The 25,639-nt window shown below is 33.6% G+C and overlaps 1 protein-coding gene across 1 annotated transcript in view; it reads right to left on the bottom strand.

The window, feature by feature from the left end:
* Positions 1 to 25,639, bottom strand: part of USH2A (usherin) — an 827,758-nt gene that overhangs the window by 681,504 nt on the left and 120,615 nt on the right. Inside the window, exons 6-10 of the mRNA XM_024239307.3 lie at positions 15,161 to 15,224; positions 12,833 to 13,127; positions 11,692 to 11,876; positions 11,000 to 11,221; positions 9,427 to 9,520 (exon numbers count right to left, since the gene is read on the bottom strand). Coding sequence (XP_024095075.2) covers positions 9,427 to 9,520; positions 11,000 to 11,221; positions 11,692 to 11,876; positions 12,833 to 13,127; positions 15,161 to 15,224 — 860 coding nt within the window. The remainder of the gene's footprint in view (positions 1 to 9,426; positions 9,521 to 10,999; positions 11,222 to 11,691; positions 11,877 to 12,832; positions 13,128 to 15,160; positions 15,225 to 25,639) is intronic.

The raw sequence follows: 25,639 nt of genomic DNA, 5'->3' as shown, positions 1-25,639 counted from the left end.
ATATTCTGCTCTATTTGTTCAGTCATTTTTCTTTTTACCTTTCTATTTTGGTAGTCTCTATTGACACATCTTCAAACTCAGATTCTTTTCTCAGCTGTCCCCAACTATTAATGATCCAATTAAAGGCATTCTTTATTTCTATGAAAGTGTTTCTGATCTCTAGCTTTCTTTTTGCTTCTTTGTCAGAATTTTTATTTTTCTGCTTATATTACCATCTATTTTTGCATGTTGTCTACTTTTTCCATTAGAGCCTTTAGTGTATTCATCAGAGCTGCTTTAAGTTTCTGGTCTGATAATTTCCATATCCTTTCCATGTCTGAGTCTCATTCTCATTTTTGCTCTATCTCTTCAAACTGTGAGGTTGGTTGTTTGTTTGTTTTTCTTTGGTCTTTTAGTGTGCTTTGTAACTTTTTGTTGAAATCCAGGCATGATGTACTGGGTAAAGGGAACTCTGGTAAACAGGCCTTTCATAGTGTGGTGGTAAGATGAGAGGGGAGGGAAAGGGTTCTATGGCAGTGGTCCCCAATGTTTTTGCACCAGGGATCGGTTTTGTGGAAGACAACTTTTCCACGAACTGGGTGTGAGGACAGGACATGGGGAATGGTTTCGAGATGAAGCTATTCCACCTCAAAGCATCAGGAATTCTCATGAGGAGTGCACAACCTAAATCCCTCACATGTGCAGTTCACAATGGGGTTCACGCTCCTGTGAGAATTTCTTGTCACTGCTGATCTGACAGGAGGCAGAGCTCAGGCAGTGATGATAGCTCACCAGCTGCTCATGTCCTGTTGTGCAGTCTGGTTTCTAATAGCCCACAGACCACTATTGGCCAGTGACCCAGGGGTTGGGGACCCCTGTTCTATGATTCTAGGATTAGTTTTCAGTTTTTAATGAGCCCTGTGCTCATTGGCTGTGAACTTTACAAGTATTTCTCAGTAACTGCTCTTCTTACCCCAAGGTGCAACAGAATGGCTAGAGGGAGCTGAAGTTGGAGTTTATCCCTTCCCCTTAAATGCTATTTTTAATGACCATTTAATGGTATGCTGCTACTTTTAATACTCTTTCTTGCATACAACATTATTTTTATTTAACGCAGTAAATTCTCCTCTATATTTATCCAAATATTTGCTGGTTTGCTTGCTCACAATTCCTTGCTTCACACCAGGCCTATTTTCTGGAAACATTATATTTCCTTATGAAAAGTATTCTTTAAAAATTCTTTTATTGAGAGTCTACTGGTGATAATATTGATATATATATATATTTGCAAACTAAAAATGCATTATTTCTTTCTTGTTTCTAATTGATAGTACTACTACAGATACAATTCCAAATTTCTTGGTTGCCTTCTCTCTGCATTTCAAAGGCACTACTCTGCTGTCTTCTGGCTTTCATTGTGGCTGTTGAGAAATATATCAGTAATGTCTTATAAATTAATTTCTTACACTTTGTATTTTTCTCTCTGGATGCTTTTAGGATGCTGTTCTGTCTTTGGTGATTATCAGATTTCTGGCTTTCTGGTTGCTTGGTCTTTGGTGATTACTGGATTTATTATATTATACCTATGTATGTATTTACTTTTCTTAGCCTACTTGGGATTCAGAAGAATCATGTAATTCCTCACCTTTAGATAATTCTTTACTCTTATCCCTTCAAATACTATCCTTTACTATGTTTATATTTTCACTATCTCTATTTGCTTCTTTTGTAAGGCTGTCTTAATTTATCTCCATGCTCATAACCTCTTTTTCATGTTTTCAACTTATATTTTAAAAGAATTTATGCACATACCTATCTCAGGGAAAGAACTAGGTACAAGTGTTTTTCAAAGATTAATAATATCATCATGTCAGAGAGGAAAGGAAATTCTTTACCTTGACTTACTAAACATATACCAAAGGTAGATCCTATAGTATGAACTGTCTGAATGCTAGTTATATAAAAATGAATTAATTTACTAGGATTACAAAAATTAAAATATAAACAAAATATATTTAGGGTAAAATCTGTGAACGAACAGAGAAAAAATAAGCAGTGGTAAAGCCTGATGTATAATATAAATATGACACAAATTAGTCATGATGATTCATACTTTCGGACTTTGGTGCTCTAAAGGAACATACTTTCAAAAATAACAGAAATATTCATTTATATAATAAGCATTCTAGAGTGTGATGTTGGCACCATTCAAATTATTGAGTGGTAGGAAGGCTTATTATATAAAAAGTTTCAAGCTGGCTGTGCTATTTATAATGCTAACAAAAATTTATACTGATAGTTTGATTGTAGTTAATTCATAAGATCTATGATTAATGTTATAAAAGGGTCATAAGTTAGAGCCAAAGAATAAGAAGTGTTCATGGTTACTAATAAATTGCTCTGTGAAGGCTTGGCTACCCTTGCAGGTAATGATGTCACAAAATGATGAAAGAATAGCTAAGTAGCCAATGAAGTGCCAATACTTGGCTGAGACACTGATCATTGCATCATTCTTGGCCACAGCCCCGAAAGGTAAATGTAGCTATTAAAGGAAAAAGACAACTCATAAGGATTCAAGTTTCAACTGACAACACTTTTCTTAAAACCAGATTCTATTCAACACTTGAACTTTTAGATCAAGTAAAGAAAGTACTAGATAAGAAAAAGAAGTAATAAATATATTATAGCTTTGCAAATATGTTAGTTGACAGATAAACCCAGGCTTCCAATTCCTAGCTTGTATTGTGTACCTATGAGCTTAATATATACACTTTGATACTTACAATGGATTTCTAATTAAGCAGGCCAGAGATACTATGTTGCAGTAAAGCTAACAGCACAGGTAATTAGGGAATGATCTAAAAGTGGGGGTGAGGTGGGATTTAAAAGCCTATGTACGAAAATATTACATACCAAATAACCCTATGCTAAGAAATTTTGGAACAGGCAAAACTAATCTGTATTGATAGAAAGAAGATTGGCTGTTTCCTGGGATTGGGGGTTCAGGGACAGCACTGACTGCAAAGAAGCATAAGAGAATGTTTGGGAGAGAGAAACATTCCATATCTAGACAGGGATGGTGATTACACAGGGTACACATATGCCAAAACTCATCAAACTATATATTTTTAAGTGGGTATATTTTTATTGTACACAAATCACACTTTTGATTTAAAAAGAAAAAAAACACTAGTTTTGCCAGATGTTACCATGGGCCAAATTGGTAGAGTACACAAATTGTCTTTATATTATTTCTTACAACTGTATATAAATCTACAATTATCTCAAAATTAAAAGTTTACTTAAAAATGCAAGTAACAGTGGCTATTATTTATTCAAATAAAATTAAACATTTATAAATAACATATGTTTGTAACTTGTGAGATATATAATGATTCATGCAAGTTCAATACCATGTATTTCTAATTTCTACTTTGAAATATTTAACTTTGTATGAAAGTTAATGAATAGCATCTAGGCTTTCGGATTTGTTTCACCCTAAATCAGTTCTAAAGTGAGCCTAGTAAATTAAGCATTTACTGCTTTTTTTTCATTCTTGGAAAGAAATGTGACAAGTATTCTAAAAGTATTCTCAATGAGTGAAGTATTTATGGTATGTATCATACATTAAAGTCAAGGCCTTAAAATTGCCAGTACAATATCAAAATGTATCGGAGTTCCTAGTCAAAGAGTACAGAGGAGAATCAATGAGGCTCCCCAAGGTAAATGTTTTTAGATGTCAAAAATGCAATTAAAAATAAAGTAAGCATGGCTTTAATTTCATGTAAACAGTAATTTCAAGTAAACAGTGTCTTTGCTAATAGATTTTCTTGAGTTGTTTTTGGTTATTTGTGAGTTCTTATTTTTATAAAGGGGTAAAAGAAGTAGGAGTTAACAATGAATATAGCAATGAACAGCTGGTCTTGCTCTACTCAGAATAATTAAAAATGAATTCTAGCTTCCAGTGTCTCAATCTATCAATCATTTTGCTTTAGGAGGTTAAGAAGCTCCAAGTCTTTCAAGGCCAGGTAGTTCACCAAAGTGATGTCGCCCAGGTATAAGGATATACATAGTAGTGAATGTTGTAGCAAGCCCAAGAGTGATACTGTTGTAAATGTGGTAAATGTCACCCTGAATCAGCGAGTTGTTGACAGGGGAGGAAATGGACACAGTGTTAGACTATGTTCTGATTAAGAGAAGTGAGGAATTAAAAATTTGTGTGATTTTTTGACTTTTAATAATCGCCATTCTGATTGGCATGAGCGGGTATCTCATTGTGGATTTGATATGCATTTCTCTAATGATCAGTGATGTTGAGCTTTTTTTCATATGTTTGTTGGCCACACATATGTCTTCTTTTGAGAACTGTTCTCAAACAAACAACCTCCTTAAAAATTGGGCAACGAACATGAACAAACAGTTCTCAAAAGAAGACATTCATGTCCTCCCCTGGCAACAACTCGCTGACTCAGGGTTCTTTGCCCAGTTTTTAATGGGGTTGTTTTTTTCTTGTAAATTTGTTTCAGTTCCTTCTAGACTCTGGATATTATACCTTTGTCAGATGGATATAATGCAAAAATATTTTCCCCTTCTATAGGTTGTCTGTTCACTCTGAACATAGTTTCTTTTGCTGTGCAGAAGCTCCAAGGTTGTGGAGAAAAGGGAACACCTTTACACTGTTGGTGGGAGTATAAATAGGTCAACCACTGTGGAAGACAGTGTGGAAATTCCTCAAAGATCTAGAGGCAGAAATACCATTTGACCCAGCAATCCCATTACTGTGTATTACCAGAAATATAAATCATTTGCAGGGACATGAATAGAGTTGGAAGTCATTATCCTCAGCAAAATAATGCCGGTACAAAAAATCAAACATTATGTATTCTCACTTACAAGTTGGATCTGAATTATGAGAACACATGGACACATGGCGGGGAACAACACACATTGGGGCCTCTTAGGGATGGTGGGGGGGCGTGTGGGGAAGAGCGTCAGGAGAATAGCTAATGGTTTCTGGACTTAATACCTAGGTGAGGAGATGATCTATGCAACAAGCCACCATGGCACACCTTTACCTAAGTAACAAACCTGCACATCCTACACATGTTGCCCTGAATTTAAAACAAAAGTTGAGGGCCAGGAGTGGTGGCTCATGCCTGTAATCCCAGCACTTTGGGAGGCCAAGGCAGGTGGAGCACTTGAGGTCAGGAGTTCAAGACCTGCCTGGCCACCAAGGTGAAACCCATCTCTACAAAAAAAATACAAAAAATTAGCCGTGTGTGGTGGTGTGCACCTGTAGTCCCAGCTACCTGGGAGACTGAGGCAGGAGAATCGCTTGAAGCTGAGGGGCTGAGGTTGCAGTGAGCCAAGATCATGCCAAGAACTGCACTCCACCCTCGGTGACAGAGCGAGACTCCCTCTCAAAAAAAAAAAAAAGACTGAAGAATAAATAAATATTTTAAAGTGAAAACTTGCAGAAAATTAAATTAAAACTGTTTAAACACTGTTTCTACCTGTGAGCCACCAATTTGTGACACTGACCTTATAAACAAATGAAGAATATTTTGTATGCAAAATTCCTTAGGATGGCTAAGTATGTGAACCTGCCCCTGAATTCATCATTCCACTTTTTCTGAACTTCATTCATTTTCGCTTCTACTAAAAACACTTTCTCATAGGAAAGACAATTGCCAAGAATTGGCATATTTTCAGTGCTTACATTTTCATCTGTTTGCCAAATGTCTGTAATATAATTCACAAAAGCCCTGTTTATTGAGTAATATTATTAATGGATAGCATAATACTATGGAATTGAAGACATTCTTTTTGGATTATGTCCAGGCCTTTAAAAAGAACATGGATTCCAATAGGAAATGAATGGCTTATATTAAAATGTATTATTTTAAAAAGTAGAACAACACGAAAAGCATTAGAATAGGTATATTTTCAAATTACCGTAAGACAACTTTTCTCAGATACGTAAGTCTCTACATGTATTAAAATACTTTGAATGATAACAAAGGAGAATGTCATGACTATGAATCCTTCTATAAAATCATTTTTCATTTTCAACACATTGTTGAAAATATCATAGGACTGAGAAATCATTCAACTTAACAGTCTATTGACTTTTTCCTTGCAACTGCATTTGCATTTGCCAAACTTTGCTAAGTAAATTATATTCGTTGCTTTTTAAAATTTATGGCTAAATTCATAAATTATCAAAATATGTCAAGGAGGAAAGTAACAAAAAAAGTTTACTTCTTCATTTTTGTTTTCAAAAGGTACTTTAGGTCTGAATAAGAAGCATTAAAATGTATTCTCAACCCAAATTATAGTTAATTAATTCACTAGTTCATAATCCAACAGTCACCACCTGAGGTCAAGTCTGAAAATCCCAAATTGACTTCTGAAACCAATCATGAGCCTTCATTCATTTAATGGCTCTATTTTTAAGGGGAAGCATGAAATCATCCAAGAATCAGAAAATATCAAACACTTAACTGTGAGCAATTAGAGAGAGAGAAAGAAAAAACAAGACAGGACATCAAAAGCAAATGAGAGAGACTAATACCGACTGACTAGTCAACAGAAAGCAAGAGAAGCTCAGAAAAGAACATATCATACGAAGGTATTAGCCAAACTTTAGCTTGCAAATACTAGACATATTCAGTTCAAGGTGCTCTACTAAGTTCATCCCAAAGAATTTTTTAATTGGGGTGTTAGTGACTTTTTGGAGGAGAGGACAAGGTTAATGAAAGAAATCACTGATTATAAGGAAGTAAGTGTCCATCTTAAGGGATCAAAAGAAGACAGTAGAAAAATATAATAAATGTTACTTTAACTTTAAAATCTAGAACAAATAAAATTAGCAAAAATTTAAACACACAATTACAGCTCAGTAAAGAGTGAATCAATCAAGTTAATTCAATTAATTTCATTTCTGTGACAATATGATAAGCCATACAATCAAGCATATTAAAATCAGTTCTTCTAAAAGATTTTTCCTCATAATATACCAATCAAATCAAATGCAAAGACTCTAGACATTAGAAATCCAAAAGAAAACCATAAAAGATTTATTCTTTTAAAACAAGTATTGACTAATGGTGAGGTCTACATGTATATAAAGCAGTGATCTAGAAAATAAATTCAAAAGGATATCTAAATTAGAACATGCAAGTTTTGGTCTGAGCACATAGAAAGAAAGAAAGTAGGCCATAACTAAATCAAAGACTCTGAGTTGAAACTGAGGAGTGGGGCTACATTTTAAATGTGCTAGAGAAAGTCTGCATTATAGATAATATTCTTGCCATTGAACTATTCTTACTAACGTTTCAGTCAAAAGCAAATTAGATCAGAGTAAGAATCAGAAGACAGAAATGGAGTTTGCCAAAACCTTTACAGATTGTTTTTTAAAAAGCAAGATGCTCTATAATATCCTAAAATAAATTGCACAGAGAAGTGAAGCAACAAACTAAAACACAAGTGTAGGGCAAGGTCCAAGAGGCATAGATGTTTACAAGTCATACATGAGTGTATGAGACAGTGCTACCATCTGAAAAGCTAAAATGCACTAACATATAAGCCCATGTTTATGTAACAAAATGATAGAAATATAAGCATTTGATATAGTTTGTATGTTTGTCCCCTCCAAATCTCATGTTGAAATGTGATCCCCAGTGTTGGAGGTTAGCCTGGTGGGAGGTGTTTGGGTCATGGAGGTGGATCCTTCATGAAGTGCCCTCCCTTCAGCATTGAGATCTCACTCTGTTAGGTCATGGCTGTTTAGACATGGCTGTTTAAAAAAGGCTGGCTTCTGGCTTTGCCTTCTGCCATGATTGTAAGCTTTCTGAGGCCTCACCAGAAGCCAAGCAGATGCTGGCACTGTGCTTGTATAGCCTGCAGTACCACGAGCCAAATAAACATCTTTTCTTTACTATTTACCCAGTCTCAGGTCTTCCTGTATAGCAATGCAAACAGACTGATACACCATTCCATACACTTGTCATTGAAGAACTGCTTTTCAGAATGATAGCAATTATATAATGTAGTTCACTATATTTGAAAATTTAATTTTAGTAGAGGTAGACAAATTGTCCCCAAAACTACTGCATCAACTGGCAATCCCATCAGTGATGTGTTAAAGGTTATAGTCTTACAAGTACTAAATATTACCAATCTTTATATTTTCTGCTAATTTGAAATGTTAAAAACAATCGTTGAATATGATTAAAACTGAGGTTAGGTAACCTTTTATATGTTTATTAAAGTCATAATTTGTTCATTTGTAAATTGCTTGTTCATATATTTGCTCACTTTTATCAGACTGTTATATTTTTCTTAATATTTTGTAAATGTTTGTGTGTTAGGAATCTTAACTCTTTACCTGTTAACATGATATAAATATTTTCTGTCAATCCATCATTTATCACTACCTTACATTTATGTTAACTCTTACACTGTGTAGAATTTTAAATATTTATGTAACAGAATATATCATTAATTTCCTTCATAGCTTCAGATGTTTGTTTCTGTTTGTATTTCATTTTCTTAGCTGATAAAAGCCCTCAACTTAAGATATAGAATTCTAATCTTTATTTTAATATATTTATAGTTATTTTTCACTAAAAGTTTAAGCCACATACATTTTTGTACATACAATCAGTAGAGCTCTAATTTTATTTTCTTGCAAATTAGCAGCCAGTTGTCTTAAACATATTTACTGAAGAGTCTATATTATCTATTCTCATTATTGGTATAATTGTTACTGCTGCTGAACCCTCTTTCATATCAGCTATTTCTGATGTTGTTGCTAGATAGTCCTACCAACAAATGTTTCTTGATTTTATTTCCATTTACCTCTTTTCCTTAAAGATGAAGCTAAAATTCCACCTCAACTATGGAATTCCCCTGACCATCACAGAAAACTAAAGTAACATAACTCATAAATCATTTTACTACAGATTTTCAATTAATTAAAATGGCTGATATTAGCAATAAATGAATCTTGATTGACATAAATACATAAAAATTGTTCTGCATCTAACGATGCTTTTCTTGCTTATTGATACCTTTGTATAAATACCCTTTAGTAAGAATCAAACTATTTTTTGTTTAGTGCCATGCTATCCAAACACATTAAAAATTGTTTTATGAAACATGATAATGCTGATGAAACAAAGAAAGAAAAACAAAAGAGAAAAAAACCTTAGGGTTTGATTTCAGTTGTAATTTCTCTGGTTGAAATTATTTTTAAAAATTACAATTTCAACTTAATTGATGGCTGTTATTTTTCTTAAAAAAACTCTGCAATAATTGACATTTTAAGTTCATATCACTTTTTAAATTTATTTTCATTTGTTAGGCCAAAATTAAGTTCATAGAATTTATAGTCACCATCTCTACTATTTTTTTTTAGATTTCCATGCATAAAATGGAACTCACATGAAGTCCTTCAGTGAAGCTCTCCTGGGAGCAGAGGCATCTGTATGGCTGGCTTGTTGTGTCGCAGTTATCGGCATGACCATGGCACTGACATCTGCAAACATGAGCATCACACAATCCTAAGGAACACCAACTGAACTGTGAATGTATTTAAGGTCCTAGGACTATATACATTGTGTGAATTCAACAGGGAAGATTTTTGTATATTTAATTGATACAAAATCAGTTTCTCCTTAATCATGTGGATATCCATACAAGTTTTTAATTTATCTGGAAATACCAGAAGGACTGTCACCAATATCCAAACCAGTGTATTGTAAAGATAATTTTCAAGCCAACCTCTAAAGGGAAATGGAATTTTTTATATCTATACCAACCATGTACCAAGGGAAGGCATTTACTAAACTATTTAAAATATAGTTAAGAATATAAAGTTCAGGCTGAGCACGGTGGCTCACACCTGTAATCTCAGCACGTTGGGAGACTGAGGCAGGTAGATCACTTGAGGTCAGGAGTTTCAGACCAGCCTGAGCAACATGGCAAAACCCCGTCTCTACAAAAAGTGAAAAAAAAAAATCAGCTGGTCATGGTGGCACATGCCTGTAGTCCCAGTTACTTGGGAAGCTGAGATGAGAGGATCACTTGAGGCCCAGAAGTTGAGGTTGCAATGAGCCATGATCATGCCATTGCATGCCAGCCTGGGTGACAGAGCAAAACCCTGTCAAAAAAAAAAAATAATATAAAGTTGACAATAAACTGCAGAATGCAGTTAACATATTTCAATTTTTTTGTTCTTTTTTTCCAAAGTTAGATGATGAATATTTAACAGTATTGCTTTGTTCATTATGCTATGACTTAGCAAATAAACAATGCTTATATACTGGTATTTTGGTCTGCTTTTAAAGACATATTTTATTCACAAGGCCTATCATTCCTCTAGAACAATCCATTCTAAATATACTCTATATGTACATTTCTATATTAGACAGTATGCTGCCTAGGTTTGCAGCTGTCATTTCTTTTTCAATATTGTGAGTCATGTTCTCAATTATGATCAGACATTTATAAACTACTTAGGGCATATCAGATCTTTCCATTAAAGAAAAACAAGTATTACCCATGGAACTGTGCACTATGAACTCAGGTAGTTCAAGATCTGTACTTAAAAACTTTCTGGTGCTATAGTTACAACTCCAAATTCAGCTCCATCTCTTTGCTTTCGAGAATATTTGAAAATTATATTCCAGAACAAATCAAGTAAAACATTGGGTAAATCACTTCTAAGTCAGATTCAGAGTATCATAGCTTCTAAAAGCAACAGCTTTTGAAAATCAATTCCTGTATATATATATATATATGTATATTTATAAAATATGTTTTATATATATATATATATATATAAACAATGTTATATAGAGAAAAGACTCACATACAGATCTTCCCCTAAAATCTTAGAGAATGAAATCATTTCAAAATGTAAAGCTTGAAATCTGGCTTGCTCTGACATCTTAATGTGCTGTTAAGACAATAAGTATGACAAAAACCTTGTTGAAAACAAAATTCATAATAATACCTCCCACTAATGGTGATTTCATCCACTGCATAATATCTGTGTCTGAGGTTAACAGCAGTCTCAGTTGTATAGTACTGCCCATGAAAATGAAACCTTATTTGCGTGGCTTTTACGAACTCTTGAAGAGATGGGGTATTATAGAAGTCATTGTATCCAGGACGATAATTTGGTCCAGGTGTCAGGATGCTAAATGTGACATTGCCACGGGAATATGGAGTAAAACTGTTAATGAAAGAAATTAGATGTCATGAAAATCTATTCACATTTTTGGCAAAACAGAAATCAAAATGTTGAGAAATTACTACACAGTATCAATAAAAGCTTAAATTCTTCATTCTAGGAAAAGCATATTCCATATATTTCATATATAAACAATACAGGATTATCATAGAAAGCCACACTAAAACAGTTCCTTGAAAACATAATGAAAATTCTATTTACACAGATAACTTGCTAAACAATCTGAAAATCAGATTGTGACACACCAGTGAGATTGAAATAAGGTAACTCTAATGTCTTTTACAGGAACTTTAAACATAGTTTTAAACCCAATTTAGGGATAAGACTTAGGAGAATCTGCCCAAGGAAGTTGGTGGTGAAGGGAAGTCTACACCAGCCTAGAGAGCTAGCATACTTGTATGTTATTAATAACCAATCAGTCTATTAAATTAATTGTTTAAAAATATTCATACTTGGAAAGCTGAAGACAGTTGACAGAATCAGGTTTTTCCAAATCTCCATTGTTTTTCATTCCAAAAGCACCACAATTTCTGGCAAAATATTGCCAGTCCTCCCAATCTAAACTATTTTCCTTCTTCCTTTGAATCCTTATTTCCGTTGGTTGTGGACTAAAGAACTGAATGATAATATAAAACACCTGAAAATGGAAAGTTAATTAATGTAATTAAAGTTTTAAGTTTAACCATCAGTATATATCAAAAGATGGAATTATTAGATTCAAATATATTGGCTCACTTCATCATAATTATAGTTATCAAATATGTATTAGACATCCAGAAACTTCATAGCCCTATGGTAAAAGCAACATATTCTATAATTGTGTATCTGTCCATTTGCTCACAGATTTTATAAATCAACATGCAAATAAAGACATAAACAAAGAATATTACTTCTATGAAATAAATGTCATATATATAGACTTCTTAAGTAATTTAGAAAAAGCAACTTAGTTTGTATTAATTTTTGATACTTAATAAAAATAATTATTTTCAACATTTCATAAATATCATTTTGATACAAATCTCAAACATAAGTCCCTACATGTTGTCTTTTAGGTATTTTTATTGCATACATTATAATACACTACTTTAATGAGGCAAGGTTCAATTGCCTAGTTCAGTTTTCACCTTGTAGTGGGTTGAATTGTGTTCCCAAATAGATATGTCCAAGTACTACTGTCCAAACCTGTAAATGTGACTTTATTTGTAAATAGGGTCTTTGCAGTATAATTAAGGATGTCAATATGAGATCATCCTGGGTTTAATAGGGTGGGCCTTATATAAGATAAAGAAAAGGAATAATTGATGCTCACAGAGAATCAAGGAAGGACACCATGTGAAAATGGAGGCAGAGATTGAAGTTGTGGTGCCACAAGCCAAGTAACACCAAGGGCCACCAGGAGCTGCAAATGGCAAGGAGGGATCCTCCTCTAGAACCTTTAAGGGAATGTAGCCCTGCCAACATGTTGATTTCATATTTCTGGTCTCTAGAACTGTTAGGGAATATATTTCTGTTGTTTTAAGACATGAAGTTTGTGGGCATTTGTTGCAATAACCACAGGAAATTAATGTACACCTTATTGTTTCTCATTACCTGATACTGTCCATTTTCCAAGTCAACTGAAATAGTCACTCCTTGATTAAGCTGTGTAACGTTTGTAAACACATTTGAAACCCATGAAGTACCAACATCATTATCATTGACAAAAGAGAGAGGATGGGCTTCAGGATTCAACCGTGACACTCTATTATCAGCTGTGTCTCCTGCGTCATTAGGAATGCAATACCGCTGTGCCAAAGGGTGGACCCGTGGGTGGCTGCCAGGGCAACGGCAATGTGATTGGGCATGCAATCTGAGAAGATCTCCAGAGAAAACTTCCAGAACCTCTCTGTGGGAGTCAAGAGGGAGACGGTAAGGACAAAGAGCTTAACAGTAATAGAATTTCTAAGAGTTGTTACAAATGAATGTCACTCGTTTAGTGCTTTCATGAGTATCCATTTAGCTTTAATAATTTTAGGCATGAAACATAAAATAAAACTTATTTTTGGCCAAATAAATTCATTATCATAAAATGTATATCAAAATCTGCACATTTTAATATTAACTTTTTATTTATATCAAGAGGCATGCATAAGCCCTTGTCTGATTATTAAGATACTTATTTAAACACCACAATATTTTACTGTGTCTATTTGTGATAATATAGAAATTATCACATTTACTTAGGTTGCTAAACTAACTTCTGAGAGCGAACAATAATATATGGAAAATAATGAGAGTTATAGATAATGTTTTCAGTTCATCCATGGGAAAGAAGTACGAAAGCAAGTATCATTTTATCTGCTTCTGTTTTAAGTGAAGGACTGAGGCCAAGGCCATTTGTCAATGGTTTCCTGTGACTCATCAGTACAGATCCTGACATCCTGTAATGCTTCATTGGCTTCAGATCATATGGCGGCTGCCAACAGTCAAAGAATGCCAATTCCAGGTAGATATATTTAATTTTTCCATTAAGGGCAATATACTTTTTCTAGACCAGAATTAGTCATTCTATTTATAGGCATTCTTCCACATAGCACCTTCCCAGACATTTCAGGTAGGCCAAAATTAGTAACCAAGGTCTTACCAGAGAAACCAGGCTTTTCCTCTCAGACCCCAGTGGAGCAATGAAGGAGTCAGGCAGCTTTTCCATTCATTAAATCACATGAAGTCATACCTTCTTTAAATCTCATCAATACTTTTCAACTGATACCAAGTTTTGAATGGGACCAAAAGCCACCAGTATAGAATCCAGTATAAAATCTTTTACTCCCAAGGAAAAACTTTATTCCCAAAGAACTACTACAACATTGCCCTTCAGCATTTTAGACAAAGGTGATCTAAAATATAGTAAGGCTGTTGGCAGTAAATACATTTTAGACAAAGGTGATCTAAAATATAGTAAGGCTGTTGGCAGTAAATACACCTAACACTGTGTTTCAGGGCTATGGCACCCCTTATTGTGGCATACCTTGATTATATAGCCTGGTAAGAAAGAATGTTTATATTGTTAATGATCTGCCATGGACTAAGAACCACATCAAAAGCAATGCTTCTAAATTTACAAGGGCTAGTCTTCTCATTCGGAAACCTACCACACTAATTTACATCTGCCTTGAAGAAATATGAATGAACATTCTTCTTTTTGATTTTTAATAGAAGTAAGATCAACTCATCCATACAACAATATACTATTATACCATGATAACATAAGCTGAAGAAGAAAGTTCAAAGGCATCCTAAGCAGAATTTCACTTAAATTTTTTAAAATTCTGTGTGTCTTTAAGAAGCCCTAAGAAAGATTTCCCATCTACTCTCAAGATAAGGAAATAATGTCATTAAAGCTAGCCTGAGTCTATATAATTATTTGTTCACTGAAAATAGGAAAATATATCACAATACTTCAAATGCTCATTCTTCTTGTCTCCAAGTCTAATAGACCAGTCTCTTGAGAATTTCCCATATATCAAAATAACTAATCATATTTATTGTTCTACATTCTCTAGTAGGTATAAAGTCAACAAACCAATTTAAAAAAGGAAGATGTAGAAGTTTCTCAAGTATTGTTAATAAAAACTACCTCATATAGAAAATTTAAACATTGTATTCCAAGTTTTATAAAATGTTCAAATATCAAGTTTTCTTACAGAATATCCTTAGGAAAATGTGATCAATTTCATATTACAAGGTGTTCCCCAAGAGTAGTACTAGTGAATAACAACCATAGACTAAGCCAAAGCAAACACTGTAAACATTAATTAGGTGAAGTTTGCCAAATGCTATAAAGATAAAAAATGGTATAATCTACATGGTATTATTATTTAAGTGAATTCAGCATTTATCCTTACTGTTCTTGAGGTTTACAATGCAACATCTGCTTACCTGTTTGTAAGTGCCACTTGGTATAATCGAAAATCTTGCATTCTTCCGACAAACTGCTCTAAGCCTGCAAATACACACATGTACATAATATAAGAATTCTCTGTTTACCAAGCAATACCTGACAAGTATTTAAGTGATATTCCTTTGAAAATTTTAAGGTTAAAAAGATATTTATGTCACTGCCCTTTGAAACTTTTACAGATCAATCTCTAGTTTGCTAATTCCACATTAATAACAAAAATAATCATAGTTATCTCCATGGACATTGTAGGACTTAAGTCAAATTGAATACTTTGGCCAGCTTATTTACTGATTGAACTCATGGCTTTCTCCAGAAGTCCCTTCCCAAGTCAAATTTCTCTCTAGTTTATAACTCCATAAATATATTATCTCATCAGCCCTAAATTTGATTGTCATCTGCTTCCGATTGCAATTTCCAGAGTATTTGCAATGCCAGAAGGAAGATTCCTCACTCTCACATCCCACCTGTTATAGCTCCAAGCTCCAGGCTATCTGTTTGGGTCCTCTCTAAAGTTAAATTAATGTCTGTTCTAGAAAATCTCCAAATGAGGACTCATCGAAGACTTCCTGCTTGTGGGTTCTGTGTCATTCACATATATCAATAGTATCATAGTTCACTCTCAGAATTTTATTGCCTCAGGGAAAATCTTCTAAGAAAACCAAGTTCAAAGACCAATCTACTTTGAATTAGGTGACCTTTCAAGGCAAATGTAGCTATCAACCTTAATCCACATGGTATTATTTTATTTGTTTGGCAAATATTTTTTCAGAACTTACTAAGACAAGCCCAAGAGAGTGGAGACAGAATAAAGCAGAAAAACTACCAACTCCAAGTTTTTTGTTATATTTTTAATAACAAAATTTATCTCAATAATTGTTTATTTCAATAGTTCTAAAAAAATAAAATTGGAGCAATTTTAATTCATCAAATGACCATTTCCCCAATGTGTTTTTTCTTTTAACTATTGTTTTCACTCTGTCTTGATAGAGTTTTAAAGAATGTTTGATTTATGTTTTCTGCTGCTCCTTGGTGGTTGCTTGGAGGAAACTGGGACAGAGTAAGGATATAGCTGATAAATAAAACATGGAGAGGAGAATTAGCACACAAAGTAGTCTGAGATAGTGATCTCAGAATCAGGAAGAAACTCACAAGCAAAGTGTGAGACTAGGAGTCTAAAAAGAGTATGTGTCTGTGTGTGAGTGTGTGTATGCATATATTTGTGTATATTCATATATTTACATGTTATATTTATATTGAATAATATATTTGAGAAAATAACCAAAATATTATATATTTCTTCATTAGTGTATTCTCAGTTGATATATTCTAAGAAAAATACAGTTATAGGCTCTCCCTTTCTGCCCATTAGTCTCAGTCTTCCACATACCCCATGAGCTGAGGCCCACAGGAAGATGTGCTCTAGGCAGCCTCCTGCTCTGACTTTCCCATAGGGAGAGTTTTTCTACTCTATCTGTCCTAAAACAGGCAGCTGGCACAAGTGCAAAGAACTGTTCCTCCAAGTGGTGTTATGAAGACAAAACAAAATCTACTAAAACTTTGCAGAAATCTTTAGAAGATTTCCAACACAAATTGTTCTAAAATTTATAATTAGTTACAAGAAATAAGAAAACATGGTAAAATATTCTTTCAGTTAATTGGCCATCCAGGCAACATGATCTATGATCAATTGACCTGGATCCAGGATCTAGAGTTAAACAAAGTAGAGAATGGTTGAAGGATGGACATGTCATTCTTAGAAGAAAGATGAGAAGAATACATGCAAATACAGCAAAGCCATTGTGTGCCTATGCTTTTATTTGGGGAGTAGGAAAGACGAATAGGAAAGTCACTCCTCATAGCATAAATTTTATTTGTGAGGTAAGAGATAATGTTGTCAAGGAAGCTGGGCCTGTGTCCCATTTGTTCTTCACCTTCAACTATCCCTAACCATGCTCAGTTCTTCCTCTCCTAGCATCCTTTACACCCCACACTGCTAATCTACAGCATGAATTTTTAATGCCCCACAACCTTCAGGCTCTCTCAGCCCTAAGGTTCCAATTTTGCCTCTGCTTCCAATTTTTCTGCCTCATACAGCCCTTAATGTCTCAGCTTTGAAATACTCCTTGTGGGGAACCTTCTGTGTCCCACTATAGTCCTAGGCATTCTCTTTCTGGGAGAAGCCACCCAGTTTGCAGTACTTTTGCACGGCAGCCCTAGAAAACTGACAGTCTTCATTTCCTATTTTTGTCAACACAATGAGCTATCAGGGAGAAAAAAAAAATTACCTGTATTTCACGTTATCCAATTTGCTTTCTCAGGATAAAATATTGTCTAAAATGTTTTATATAGAACCTCTAGGGAAATGTTTTATCTCAAAGAACCCAGATCATAATAAACAGGGGCTAGCCATTCATAATTTTGAAAGACTTACCATAACTGAAAGAGAGCAAAACTGAACACTGTGATGTTGCTAAAACCTGAACCATGGCTTTAAGTGTCAGGGTGGCTTCATTCTTTTATGTATTGATTCATTCACAAATATTTGTTGGAATCCTATTATGTGCCAGGCACTTTCACGAGTGCCAAAGGTACAATCAGTTAACAACAACAAAATACCCTTGCTTTTATGGCGCTTGCATTCACGTAGATAAACATAATGAATGAGTAATTCAAATAGTATATTAGAATGCAATATATTTTATGAAAAACAGAAGGATTACAGCAGGTTGGAGAGCACGGCCGGATTTTAGTGGGGATGTTATCTTTAAGAGAGGCCTCATTGAGAATGTGGCATTGACAGGCGAATGGGAATGAGTCATACACATATCTAGGGGCAAAATGTTCCAGGCAGGCATTAATAAGCACATAGACCTCTAAATCAGTATGCTTGGCATGTTAGAGGAGGTGCAAGGAGCTAGCATCCTGGAGCAGAATAAAAGAGGGGAGGTTATTAGAAGGTTAGGTCAGAGAAGTAGCTGGCTGGGGGAAAGGGGAGGATGGAGGTACAAATTGTTATATATACAAAGTCTTATAGCCTACTGTAAGAAATTTGATTTCTAGTCTGAGTAAAATGGGAAGCCATTGGAGGGTTTTGAGAAGAGGAGTGATGTGATCTCAGGATTATTCAAAAGTTCTGAGACTAGAATATAGGAAGATAAGAGTAGAAGCCAAGAGGCCAGTTAGGAGGATATTACAGTCATATGTGTGAAAAATGTTGGCAGTCAGACCAGGGTATTAGAAGTGGAGGTATACTTTTCAATGCTGATAAATTAGAATTCACTCCCTATATTTTAATAATAACTAAAGGGAAGCTCTGCTGCAGAGGGATAATGAAATCTATTTTATTATCTATAAAATAAAGGGGCTGGGTTTTATAACCTTTAAAAACCATTTCAGTTTTAAATTTTGGAGTTTGCAATCATATCCATTGCCAAAGAATTCATATTTGAAGGAATTCTTCTTAAAAAAGAGTTACAGCAAGTTTTCTAAAGACCTAGAGTTAATGTGAATCATCCATCCCAAATAAAAGAATTACGATTTGAAGTGAGAATACTATCAAATATTTCAAGGACAGTCATAGAAATAAATTTTACTTATGCCTTTGCTACTTGCCAATTTTTTAACAACAGGTATTCATTGGGATAAACATTCCATAAAAATTCTTCTTTGAAAAATATTCATATGGCAAAGATATGTCTAAATTATATAAATTGATCAAGGAAATAGACATGACTCATACAAGAAAGACCTCATAGTTGTCTAGTCAGAAAATAGGTGATGACTGGAAAGAAGTTGTTATGCATTACAACTGGGTGGCACAACAAAACTAGTCAAATGGGAAAACGACTAAGCAATCCAACATATAAATCAGGGTAAAAACAGACAATAAGGCTAAGTAACAAATGCCACAACAATCAGAAGGAAAGAAATAAACTCTCATTTGCAGATAGCATAATTATCTACTCAGAAAATTTCCATGAATGTACATAAAAGCTATTAGAAATAACAAGTGAATTAGTTAATTTTGTTTGGTAGAAGTTAAATGCGTAATAATTTAATTTCTATATACTAGTGATTAACCAATGGAAATTAAGACTTTTAAATACTATTTTATTAGCACTGAAAATGTGAAATATTAGTTATAAATCTAATAAAGCATGGCAATGTATACAGGTAAAAACTATAAGACATTGAGGAAACGAATAAAAGGACATCAGCAATGGCAGAGTGAAAACAATGGAAGATTCTGTCTTCCATAAAAGCAATGGGAACACTGGCAAAGAATATCACATCAACTTATTGAGAACTCTGGAAACAAACCAAAGACTTGCAACAATGTGGAGAGTGTTTATTTTTTAAATGACTGAATATTGGTAAGAACAACATGTTCTATGGCATTTTAGCTTTCCTATTCCCATACTCCTCTCTGCTACTCACTGGGAGCCCTGAAAATGAACAGTTTGCAATCAGGGTGAAAACCAGCAGCCTAGTTACCGCTAGAGGATCAGAATGGGAGTGGAGCTGTTTCAAAGCTCTATCCTCAGATGATTGTCATTATTCAATCTGCCTGGAAGTACCATGGAAAGCCCCACTAGTAAGGCTTGAATTGACTCAGAGTTCATCCACTGGAAACCGCATTTACTCTGTTTGTTTAAAACAATTATTTGTTAAAAATAATCAGTGGCAACTGCTTAACATTGCAGTTGACTCAGGCAGCAACAACAGTCAGAAGAAACAACAAACAATCCAAAATACTTAAAAGGAGAAGATGTGAAACATCATGTCCATAAGGGCTTTGCAAATCCTTAAAAAAATGCCTGCGAATCTACAAGATTATGAACATGCAAAAGGCTAAGTATGTGGTCAGGTATATGCACATGCTAAAGAAAGACCTGAGAAAGTCCTAAGGTCTCACCTCTGCTTGACTTTGAGGCTCTGCACAAGCAGGAAGTGGTGACTAAAGGAGAGTGTTAAATTGCCTCAGTGTTGATGGCATTCTGCAACATGTGTACAGATCTCTCACCAGAGACTGGAAAATGTATTGGTTCTAGGCATTTAAGAAATTCTCTGTTCAATCATTGGCTGACTACTAAGATAAGCAAACAATGACTTCATTTATCACATATGACAAAGAAACAGACTTCACAGAATTAGTTCAGGAAAGCCGCTAAACAAGCAAACAGTAGTAATAGTGACAAATAGCAGCAACAAAACAACTCTGGAAAGGGAAAAATCTGATTTCCAGATTTGCTACACTATGTGTTTAAAACGTCTGGTTTTCAACAAAGAATATGACATATGCAAAGAAACTCCTACAAACAATATACAGGGGAAGAAAAATGGGCAATGGAAATGGGTCAATTGCAAGCTCATACATTAAACTTACTAGACAAAGACTTTAAATCAACTATTTTATATATGTTCAAATAACTAAAAACAAAGTGTCCAAAGAACTAAAGCAAAGTATGACAATGATGCTTTAGAAAATATAGAATATGAGAAAAGAAATAGAAAATTTTTAGCCAGGCATGGTGGCTCATGCCTGTAATCCCAGCACTTTGGGAGGCTAAGTTGGGAGGATCATGAGCCCAGCAGTTTGAGACCACCCTGGGAAACGTAGTGAGACCTCATTTCATCAAAAAAAGAAAAAAGAAATAGAAAATAGAAAACTTTCAAATGAAAAATTCACTAGCGGAGCTCACTAGCAGATCTAAATGATCAGAAGAAATAATTAGTGAACTTGAATACAGGTCAATTGAGATTATTCAGTGTGAGCAATAGACAGAGAAAGAATGTTGAGAAATTAACAAAGCCCCAGAAAGCTGTGGGACACCATCAAGAGTACCAGCATAGGCATAATGGGAGTTTTAGAGAAGAGGTAAAAGGACTGAAAGAATATTTAGAGAAATAATTACTAAAAACTTCTGAAATTTGATGAAAACTATTAATCTACACGTCCAAGAAGCTCAATGAACTGCAAGTGGGATAAATTCAAATAGATCCACACCTTAGGCACATTAAAAATCAAACTGTTGAAAGACAAAGACAAAGAGAAAATCTTGAAAGCAGCAAGTGAGAAAAGGCCATCTCCTACATGGGATCTTCAATAAGATTAACCACAGATTTCTTGGGAAGAAACCATGGCGTCCAGAAGGGAGAGGAATGACATATTTAAAGTCCTAAAAAAATAACTGTACACCAAAAACTATTTTTTCCACCAAAACTCTCCTTCAAAAATGCAGGATAAATTAACATTTTCCGATAAAGAAATATTGAGAGGTTTTATCACTACCAGACTTGCTCTACAAGAAATACCAAAAGAAGTCCTTCTGGCTGATATGATAGGATATTAGAGAGTAATGTAGTCTGGATGAAGAAATAAAGAGTACCTGTAAAGGTAATTAAATAGGTAAATATTTAAAAAGATTATAAATGTATTTTTACTGTAATTCTTTTTCTTTCTCACATTTGTTTTAAAAGATGACTTTATAAAGCAATAATTATATATCTGTGTTGATGGGCACCCAATGTAAAAAATCTCCATAGACAATAACAGCACAAAAGAAAGCAGAGGGAATAAAAACTATATAGATGCAAAATTTTGTATACTCTTAAAATTAAGTTGGTATTAATTTGAATTAGATTTTTATGAATTAAGATGTTAATGATAACATCATGGGCAACAAACATAGTAGAATAAATGACAAGGGTATTAAATTATACACTAGAAAATAACTTTTTAACCCAAAGAAGACAGTGAAAGAAGAATAGAGAAATTTAGAAGACATAAATCATATTTAAAAAAACCAACAGCAAAGTGACATTGTAACGACCTTATGAGTCACTGTGCTAAATGTAAATGGCTTAAGCACTTCAACCAAAAAGTAGATATTTACAAAATGGAAAAACAAACAAACATGACCCCCTATAGGAGTTCTGCAAGAGACAAACTCTACATTCGAGGAAACAAATAGATTGAATGTTCAAGAATGAAAAGAAAGATACACCACACAAACAATAACCAAAAGAGAGCTTGAGCTCCTATGCTAACATCAGACAAAATAGACTTTAGACAAAATTGTTAGTAGAGACAAGGATATTTTAAGATATCAATCCATCAGGAAAATAAAACAATTATAATCACGTATGTGTCTAACAACAGTAAAAATGACAAACTTAAAGATTTAAAGAGAAAAATTCACCACTTAACAACAATAGTGGAGACTTCAATATCCTACTTTCAATCATGGAGAGAGCAACTACACTGAATATAAACAGAAATGGAAGACCTGAACGACTTTATAAACCAATTAGACTTAACAGACACCAACAGAACACTCCACCCACCAACAACAGAATACAAACTCTTCTCAAGTGCATATGGTACATTCTCCAGGATAGATTATATGTTAGGCCATGAAACAAGTCTCAATAAATTTAAAATAACTGAGATCATGCAAAGTATATTCTTGGATCATAATAGAAAAAATCAGAAATCAATAACAGAAGCAAATTTGTAAAATTAACAGATATGTGAAAATTAACCCATTCCTAATAACTAATGATCAAAGAAGAAATTACAAAAAGATTTAAAAATCCTTTGAGATTAATGGAAGTGAACATGCAACATATCACACTTTATGGGATTTAAGTAGTGTTTAAAGTGATATTTAGAGCTGTAAACACTTATATTTAAAGAGAAATTTATTAAATCAATAACCTAAACTTCTACCTTAAGAAACTAGAAAAAGAAAAACAAACTCAACCTAAAGCTAGCAGAAGAAAAGAAATTATAAAGATTGGAGCAGACAAATAAAATAGAGAATAGAAAAACAACAAGAAAAACAACAAAAGTTGATTGTTAGAAATTATTAACAAATCTGACAAACATTCAACTAGACTAGCCAAGAAAGAGATGACTCTAATGATTAAAATCAGGAATTAAAAAAGGGAAATTACAACTGACTTTGCAGACACAAAAAAGGATCATAAGGGATACTATGAACAACTGCATGCCAAAAATTAGACAACCTAGATAAAATAGACAAATTCCAAGAAACACACAAATTATGTAAACTGACTCAAGAAGAAATTAGCAATCTGAATAGATCTATATCACTAAAAGAGATCAAATTAGTAATTTTTAAAAAATTTCCACAAAGAAAAGCTTAGGACCAGATGCCTTCATTGGCGAATTCTAGCAAACATTTAAAGAAGTAGCACCATTACTTCACAAGCCCTTCCACAAAATAGAAGAGGAAGAAACACTCTCCAAATTATTCTATGAAACCAGTATTACCCTAATACCAAAAACATCAAAGACATCAAAAGAAAACTATAGGCCAATATGCCTTATGAATACAGATGCAAAAGTCTTCAACAAAATTCTAGTGAACCAAATACAGCACTAACAAAAAGGATTATACACCATGTGCAAGTGGAATTATCACAAGGAGGCAAGGCTGGTTCAATGTATGAAAAGTAATCAAGTAATACACAAACTTGGAAAAATAAAGGACAAAAACCACATGATCATCTCAGTAGTTACATTGTCAAAGTTAACACTTCATGATAAAAATTTTAAAAAGCAACTAACTATTAAAGAAGGCAACTTCCTCATCTAATAAAGGGTATCTGTGATAAACCAACAGCTAACATCATATTTAGTGGTGAAAAAATGCTTTTTCCCTAAGATCAGGAACAAGATAACAATGTCCACTTTTGTCACTTCTAGTCAACATTTTTCTGTAGTTACCAGACAGGGCAAATAGGCAAGCAGAAGAAATAAATCTTTCCATATTGAAAAAGTAGAAGCAAAACTATCTCTTGTACATAGAAAACTCTAAGAAATCTACTAAAATCTATTAGGAATTATAAATGAGTTCAGCAAAGTTGCAAGTTGCAATATCAATATATGAAAATCAATTGCATACCTACTATAGTAGCAATGAAAAAGCTGATAATAAAATCATACACAGTCCACTGTATTTTAACTAAGTGGCAAAGAAAATTAAATGGAAAAAGAATACTCTTCTTTCCAAGAACGGTACTGGAATATTGGATATCTTATGTTTTTTAAAGTACCTCAAACCATATCATGCACCTTATGTAAAAGTTTAACTCAATATGGATAATAGAACTAACCTAAAACTATAATATACCTAGAAAAAATTACAGGAAAATTCTTTGTGACCCTGACTTGGGCAAAAATTTCTTTGACAAACATCAAAAACACAATCATACAAGAAGATATATAATCGTGGCATTGGATTGGATAACCTTGACAAATTTCTTTAGGAAAGACCCTGATGAATTGATTCAGATTTCCTTAGCAACAAGGTAGAAGTTGAAAGAGCTGAATAGTCTGTGGGCATCAAATGTCTACAATTCACAGTCACAAGTAAGAGCTACCAGAAATATTACAACAAAGAAATGCCCAGAAATAGCAGCCAGAGACAGATCTTAGGATATGCATCAAAGTACTCTATGTATTTTAGGGGAAAAGTGTTTTAAAATATCTTAATATTAATGATGATGACAATGACAGCTAATAACTATTGCATACTGAGTAGCAGGCCCTGTTCCGTGTGCTTTATGTATATTATTTTATTTAATCCTCATAAAAACAATATGGAAAGATATTCTTTTGATCCTAATTTTAAAGATGAGGAAACTGAAGCATATAGATATTAAGAAATTTGCCCAAGGTAAAACAGGTCATAAATGGGAGAGCCGAAACATGTTCTCAAGGACAGTAAAAGAAAGGAAAACCACAGGACCAATCTCACTTGGTACCATAGGCATGAAAATTATATCTCAACAAATTAAATCTGCCATGTCTTAAAAAATACGTCATATACAAACAAATAGAAAACCCTAAACAATTAGGAATAGGTGGGAAACTTTTTAACGTGATATGGCAAACATCTTATTTAAAGGAAAAAATGTGAAGCCATTTCTATTAAAGTAATGACAAGTTGAGGATGCTTGCTCTCACTGCTTTTCTTCAACATCGATAAAGGAATGTCTAGACCTCACAATCAGACAAAGAAAAGAAGTAAAATCCATAAGAATTAGAATGACATGAATATATTATTTGCAAATTACATGGTTTTCTACCTCAACAATTCAAATAAATCTATAGTCAAATATTCTAATTAATGTGTTCCAAAATGGTGTTGGAAATAAGAATGATATATAACAATTTATAATATTTCTTTATATCAGCAATAAATATAAAATGCAATTTAATAAAAGATACTATTTACAATAGCACCAAAACCTTGAGATACCTAGGAATAAATTTTATATTTATCCCTTTTATTATGTTATAAATTTTTGTTTATAGAAATTTGTTTATAGAAATTTATTAAAAGACATAAAAGAAGATCCAAATAAATAGAATGATATACTATGATCATGGAAGAAAAAAATCAGCATAACAATATAAATGCTCC

This window comes from Pongo abelii, chromosome 1 (genome assembly GCF_028885655.2).
Source record: "Pongo abelii isolate AG06213 chromosome 1, NHGRI_mPonAbe1-v2.0_pri, whole genome shotgun sequence".
Classification (NCBI taxonomy): domain Eukaryota; kingdom Metazoa; phylum Chordata; class Mammalia; order Primates; family Hominidae; genus Pongo; species Pongo abelii.
The sequence above is the reverse complement of the archived record's forward strand: the minus strand, read 5'-3'. Positions and strand labels throughout refer to the sequence as shown.